The 7,191-nt window shown below is 53.8% G+C and overlaps 1 protein-coding gene across 1 annotated transcript; it reads left to right on the top strand.

The window, feature by feature from the left end:
* Positions 1-3,023: 3,023 nt before the first annotated feature.
* Positions 3,024-7,191, top strand: UCN3 (urocortin 3). The gene is made up of 2 exons (XM_009940474.2): positions 3,024-3,115; positions 6,572-7,191. The coding sequence occupies exon 2, from the start codon at positions 6,585-6,587 to the stop codon at positions 7,053-7,055; it is 471 nt and encodes a 156-aa protein (XP_009938776.2). The 5' UTR covers positions 3,024-3,115; positions 6,572-6,584; the 3' UTR covers positions 7,056-7,191.

Raw genomic sequence — 7,191 nt, forward strand, 5'->3', positions numbered from 1 at the left:
CTTTAAGAGAGAGTGGGCTTTAGGATGGTTTAATTAATCTACTTTGACATCACACCTTTCCCCAACCTATGTTCCCTTCCCCAAGTAACTGAACCACAGGTTCCCCGTGATTTTGGCAATAGCTGGGCTTCTTGAGTTTTGGTCTGAAGACCTGAAGCTCCTGGAGGTGATCAGTATTTGATGTAAGTCCTTCAAGCACGTCCTTGAATTCTGGGGTACCAGTTTTGCCCTACCTTTGGGGCGGGGGGATGCCAGACCCACACCCCATGCCAGAACCTTTCCACATCCTTTATATTCCTTGGCTGATCTCCTCTGAGCAGGTGAAAACTGAGTCTGAAATGCCGCTGGAGGCATTTCCAGCAGTTCCCCCAGCCCTTTTAAAGTGCTCCTCCACCCCAATGGTTTGTGATGCCAAGGCAGGGGATGATGTCATCTCCCTCTGGTAGGCAGAGGGGGACCCAGTTTCTGAGAGCCCACGCACCATTCATGAAGCTCTTGTTGGGCAGGCCAGCACGCAGAGCTCCCATCCCACATCTATTTACATGTTCAACTCCCTTCTTCCATCCCCAGACCAACAAAATCAGTGGAAGTGAATCCCTAACCTGCTCTGAAGCATGCAGGACTATCTGTGGTCTGAGCCAAACAGGTTCCAAGGGTCTCCTGAGCTTTCTGCAAGGACAACAGTCAACTTCTGCAGCCCTCAGGGAGCAAAACAATGCAAAAGACATCTCTCCAAGCAGGCACAATGGGATAGAAATGCCAACAAAAAACTCACTCTCCACCCCAGGCACAAAGCTTTCTTCCATGGGCAATCACTCTGAGTTGAATCAAACCTGGGTGGAGCTTAGCACCACCCAAGGAATTGCATATGTTTTAAAAAGCTAGTTAGATGCCTTCTGCCAAGCTTCAGGCCTTGCCCTGCGATGTCACTTGGCCACCTACTCTAATTAAGCCATCGGGTAACAGTGCTGACTCAAATCCTTCTTGCCCTGTGGAGGCTGAAGAAAGGGAGGACATAAGCCAAGTGGAGGGAAGCCAAAGGTTGTTGAGAATCAGCACTCGCATCTACAAGGAGTACAAGGGGAAATCATTTTTAATGGACCTCTACTGTGGCGGATGGGTTGGAAATAGATCTCATCTATCACTGCTTCCTCACTAGAGAGCATGAGCTGAAGAGTTTCATCAACTCTAAGGGCTGCATGGTCCCTGGAGAAAGCTCATCCCTCTGTAATAAATGAGTCCACAAGCATTTGCCAGAGGGAGAGGAGAGAGAACTGCGGGCCAGATGGTGATTTCCCTTGCTCTTGCTGGGAAGAAGTCCCTCTAATGGACTTTCCCACCAAGCTCTTTGTCTTGAAGTCTGCAAGTGGGTTTGCTTGCCCAAAAATACGTCCAAAGGCTCCAAAAATTTGTATAACCAAACCACCTTCCAGGTCTCAGTGGAGGAGGGGAAAGGAAAATATCAGTCCAGGAGATGCAAGCTTCAAATGAAAATGAAAGAGGAGTGACTTGCTGGAGTGGTGGATCCTGATGCGTCTCAGCCAACAGCTGGAGGTGATTACGAGGAGAATGCTCTACCCTACAGTCTACAGGACTGAAGCCAAAGGGGAGGTCTCAGCATTATCAGTCACTGCCTCTCAGACAACGGCCAGCATCTTCAGAGGCAGAGTGAGATGTTCAAAGCTGCTCGTGCAAGAATGTCCACAGTCACGGCTCCTTTTCTCTTAAGGAGCAGCTGTGACCATCACTGGTGTGGTCCAGGAGTGAGAATATCTCCGCATCCTAACCTGGAGCCCATGCAGGGTCACTACTGGCTGCTGTTACCTTTCATGGGATTGCTAAGAGGCTTTTCTCCACTTTGGTAGGATTTGCCCCTTCCCAGGGATAACTGCACACCATCAGCCCTTTGCTAGAAGAAGGTGGCAAAGGCATTTCCAAGCAGGTTTCAGATAGGAGCTCTGAGCTGGGTCCTGGGGCCACCAGGAGCCCCCAGCCCAGCCACAAGTCTGTGGTGGCCATTGGAGGGACCCTCCACCACAGACCAGACTCCTTCAGATGTCTCGGCCCCAGATTACACGGAGCAACACCAGTTTCCAGCAGGGAGATCTCCATCCCCATCATCTTTGTAGCACAAAGCACTTCTGCTTGCAAACCAGTGCCACGGGGCATCGCAGGAGACCTCTCTGAACACACCAGGACCAGAGTGGTCCTGAGACCCCAGATTGTGGGTTTTCCTCCCTGGCTGCTGTCTTGGGGCAATCTGACTTAATTCTGTGGGATCCCAGTGGAGTTTGAGGGTTGTTTTGATTCCAAGACACAAATTATCCTTACCCACCTCTTCAAATGCTGCACCTGGGACCATGCTACCCCATCCTGGGAGAGGTTTCCCAAAATTTCGATCTCCCATGGATTTCCTTGCCTGCACGGGAGGACAAAAGCCCCCAGAGATAGGAAACCAGGCAGCGGGCAGAGCAGTGTGAGCGGGGCAATGGGTGGGGATTACGAGCACTGGGGCAAAACCCTGCCAAGTCGCTGCACCAGACCCACTCTTTGAAGAGTAACACGTTAATTGGGAAAACACTGTTAATCAACGCTGAAAACCCCAACAGGCATCCTTAGGGAGCACAAAAACTTTCGCTTTTAATGTATCCTTGCACCGAGCGCGTGGCTACCTGGAGCAGCAGGGGGGGAAAGCGTGTCTGCGTGATCCCGCAAAGTCCCGGCGTAGGCGACAGCCCGTTTTTCGGGTGACTCCCACCAGGCTGTCGGGTTCAGACGTCTTTTTCCCACCCCCCCTCCTTTTTTCCTTCTGAATGGGGAGAGGCACCGCAGCCCCGTGACGTTGCCAGCTCCCTCTGATTTCATTTTAATGAAATCATGCCCAAACGAAGGCTCCACGTCTGGAGTTACGACTCAAACCCCGTGATCGCTCATTTTTATATATACACAAGGGAGGGGAAAAGCGTTTCCATAGAGAGAAAAAATATCACAGCCCTCTTAATAACAATAAAAGAAAAGCGAGGGTGCAGAAGTTCAGGGGAACGCACCTGATGCCTCTCTCCTCGGAGTGAGACTGCAGCAACCCCTTCCCATCCCGACCAACGAGGACTACCAGGTGAGTGCCTGGATTTCATTTATTGACCAGCAGCCGGCTTCGATTGCACAAACTTTAAATATTTCAGTGCTTTCCTTGGGAGATCAGGTTCCACGTTTCTCTGCAAGAAAGAAAAAATAGGCAGGATAGGGAAAAGCGGTTCAAGATATGGCGTTAAGAGACTCCCCCCACCCTCCCTCCTAAGCAAAGAAATACCTTTGTTATTATTATAACAATTTTCGGAGGCTGATCAGGCTGCGCAGCATGGGAAGGGCTTGGAAATCTTGAGAAAACTAAAAGCGGGGGGACAAATCCCTGCCGTGGTTAGAGGGATGGGGAGGAGAGGAGGGCACAGCCCCATCCCCACAGGATTAGCTTGAATTTTGGAGCCCTGGGAATCAGCATTGTCAGGAAAGAGTCATTAGGAAGGTGGAGGCAGCACCAGGCAGAAAGAGTTTAAAAAGTCCACAGGTCTCACCCGCAGTATTATTTTATTCCAGACTTACTTTTTGACAGGGAAAAAATTAGCTTAATCCACTGATTCTGCCGCCGAGGAGCCCGTGATAACCAGCAAGTAGCTTTGTCCCCCCAGTTTGTGGAGCTGCCTTGCCAGAGCGACTGACTTTTCTCTTTTAAAGCTACGGCAAATCTTCAGCAGATACAAATGGTCCTGCCGCGGCTGTCGGCACCGTCTCGATATAATGCCCGTAAATTGCTCACGGGCATCCCGGTAATTTCCACCCGCAGCAAACGGCACCCGCAGGTCACCCTCCAGCAGCAGCAGTTTTAGCTTTGACTACCTCAGATCCACCACGGGTGGTTTTTCTTATTTTCCTGCTTTTTTTTTAGGGGGGGAGGAAAACCCAATTCCAGCTTGCTTTCTGGTCCGAAAAAGCTTTCTGGCATGCCAGAGCACAAAACCCCCATGAAAAAAAAAAAAAAAAAAAAAGAACCCAAACAAAAAATATCAGCTGTCCTCGCTGCTTTGCCTTGATTTTTGCTTTTTTTTTTGCCAGGATATCCACCCCGCAGCCAAGGACCAGGAAACCAGGCGCTGGGTGCGGATGCGTTTCAGCCGTGTTTCCCCTTTGCTCTGCCTTTTCCCTTGCTTGGCTGAGGTTCCCCGAAGAGTTTTGCCGAGTGGAAGAAGCCCCAGCCGGCTGCGGGGTCAAGCCACCCGTTTCAGACGCCCGTGAAATAGCTGTCGGGGAGAGGCGAGGTGGAGATGCTGCTCCGTGACAGCTCGGACCAGCTCAGTTCTCTCCCAGCAGCCGTGCCGGCTCTGCGAGGGCTTTTCCAGCCCTTCCCGCTCTCCATCCAGCAGCTCAGGGCCAAACACTATCCCCAGCAGAGCAGGGGCTGCAGACAGGGGCGAGAAATTTAGCAATTTCTAAATTCATGCCCCAAACCCCCTTGTCCCGCTATCAGGAGTTTGCTGGGGGGGGACGGAGGGGCTGCTTCATCTGGGGCTAAATCACAGCTGCAAAGGGGGAGGCTTTGGGGCGAGATAAACGTGTTCGTCCTGCTAAGCTTTTGCAAGTAAAAACCAAGTCCCGGGATTTAAATATCTGATTTGGGGTTGAAGGAAGAAGAGTTTCGGGCCCCGAATCGCCCTTGCATGGGGGTTGTGTGCCTGGGGAGGGTTTTCCTCCCCATCCTACAGCAAGGACTTTGCTGGTGCTGCCTGGGTCGTGCAACGACTTCTGCACGTTGTTCCTCTCTTGTCTGGACGCGGTTGAGGGGACGGTGGTTGCTTTGGGGGAGCTCTGGGGGGGCTTTGGCACAGGGGTGAGCGAGGCAAAGAAGTGGGAATCGAGCGGCTCCCTCAAACCCTGCCTGTACGCCCTGCCCCGACCTCCCCCTCCGAGGGATGGCGAAGGGCAGAGTTGAGGTGACAGCAGTTTCGGGGACTGTGGCTCATGGCAGAAGAGGGGTGACAGCTCCTGGGGACAAGGGATTTGATTTGATTTTGGATGGGTCTGAGGACATCTCTCACTCTGAGGGTGACGGAGCACTGCAACAGGTTGCCCAAGGAGGTGGTGGAGTCTCTTTCTCTGGAGATATTCAAGACCCACCTGGACGCAGTGCTGTGCAGCCTGCTGTAGGTGACCCTGCTTCAGCAGGGGGGTTGCACTGGGTGACCCACAGAGGTCTCTTCCAACCCCAACCATTCTGTGATTCTGTGATCTCCCCCACCCAGCAGCCCCTCCCCAGCACAGCCTCCCTCCCCAGCAGCGGTCCCAAAACACGTCCCTTTGGGATATGGACTTGGTGGCTCACAACCCCAAGCCTGAGATTGAAACCCCCAGCCACAGGCAGGGTCCCCTCACCCCTGGGGACTGTCCCCCAGCCAGGGCTTGCCGTGCAATCTGCTTGCCACAAGATGGGGCCCGAAGATTGGCAATGCCAGCACGTCTCCAGGCGCCTGGAGATCCCGTGTGCCCTCGGGGCTGGCCTCGGGGACACTTGTCCGACCGAGACATGGGCAAAGACCCTCACCGGGAGGTCCCTTGTGGCCTTTTAGGTGGCCTTTTTGAGCGGTCGGGTGGATATACAGGGAGATGAGTCGCTTCCCAAAGAGACAGAACTGAGAGATGAGGAGGTTTCACGGAGTAGGAGGATTTTCCTGAGGTTTTCAGCCCTCTCAAGACCCCAAAATTACCAAATTTCAAGCAGGGAGTGATGCTGCTGTGCTGTGAACTTGGAGGTGACCCCCAGGTCCCCAGGCAGGGCTGTCCACGGTGGGGAATGCACCCCAAATGTGCCATCAGATGGAGCAACCTGCACACAGGGTGGAGGGGGGTCCTGGAGATGGAGCCGTGAAGTAACAGGCAAACCCAGAGCACCCAAGGCCAGGGCTGGAGAGGAGACATGGGACCATCATGCTGGATGGGTGGCAGATCACTGGGGGTGACTGTCGCCCACTTTCCATGCTCTTTTCAGATAGAGTCTGGTGACCAGGTGGATGGGTAATTGCTGGCTTCAAAGAGAACAGAGATATCTCTGGTGGCTTCAGGCTGACTAGAGAGGAGCTGAACGGAAATTCCACCTCGATGGCAGCTGGTGGTACACACAGTTACTCTGTGGAGGTGTTAGCAAGGTAGAGAGGGCTGCTTGGGGACTGCAATGAGACTGCTGGGCAGGGCACGTGATAGAAACCAGCTCTCCTGCAGCAGACACTTGAGTTTCAGCAAAGAGACGGCCAAATCCTCCCCTCCATGGAAGCTGAAGCCTTGCAAATCACCTTGGACATCCCACCTCCCATCCAGTACCCCTAAACCAAGGGCTGGGGTGTTGGAGCTTGGAGGAAGAGGCCCCAAGGCAACTCATTCCCACCTTCCCTAATGAGCAGATGGAACCTGGGAGGTGAACCCAGGACCATGGGATGTGGGAGGATGGGCGGGATGATGGTGTTCTGCCCCGGGCCCCGTGGGAAGCTTATGTCCATCTCTGCCCTCCCCTCGCTCTCTCCACCAGGCAGGCCACCACAATGCCCCACACCAGGCTGCTGCTCCTCCTCGCTCTCCTCTGCGCCACCGAGACCGGCCGGGCTCTGCACCTCTACAACACTGCCACCATCTTCAGCTGCCTCAACGCAGCCCTCGCCGAAGCCCGGAAGAGCCGCCCAGAGGAAAACGCCATCTTGGACAAACGCAGCTTCGAATTCCCATCGCCAGAGGGGGTGTTTGAGGAGGAGGCGGGGGAGGATGTGGTGGATGAAGAGATGGGGAAAAGGACGTTCCCAGGGGAAGGCCATTACAAATATGTCTCCCAGGCCCAGGTGAAGGGGAAGACATACCAAAACCGAGCCAAGAGTGACCGCCGCACCAAGGTGACCCTCTCCCTTGATGTCCCCACCAACATCATGAACATCCTCTTCAACATCGCCAAAGCCAAGAACTTGCGGGCAAAGGCCGCTGCCAACGCACACCTCATGGCCCAAATCGGGCGGAGGAAGTGATCCTCCATGGGGCGGGGGGACTCAGAGCAGGGCTGGCTGTATGGGGCCACCACCTGCCCCATCCTGCCGGCCAGAGGGGACTGACGGCCGTGTATGATATCAGTGTTGTATATTTTTGACCCATCGAGCTACCTAA

The sequence above is a fragment of the Opisthocomus hoazin genome, chromosome 8 (assembly GCF_030867145.1).
Source record: "Opisthocomus hoazin isolate bOpiHoa1 chromosome 8, bOpiHoa1.hap1, whole genome shotgun sequence".
NCBI classification, from domain to species: Eukaryota; Metazoa; Chordata; class Aves; order Opisthocomiformes; family Opisthocomidae; genus Opisthocomus; species Opisthocomus hoazin.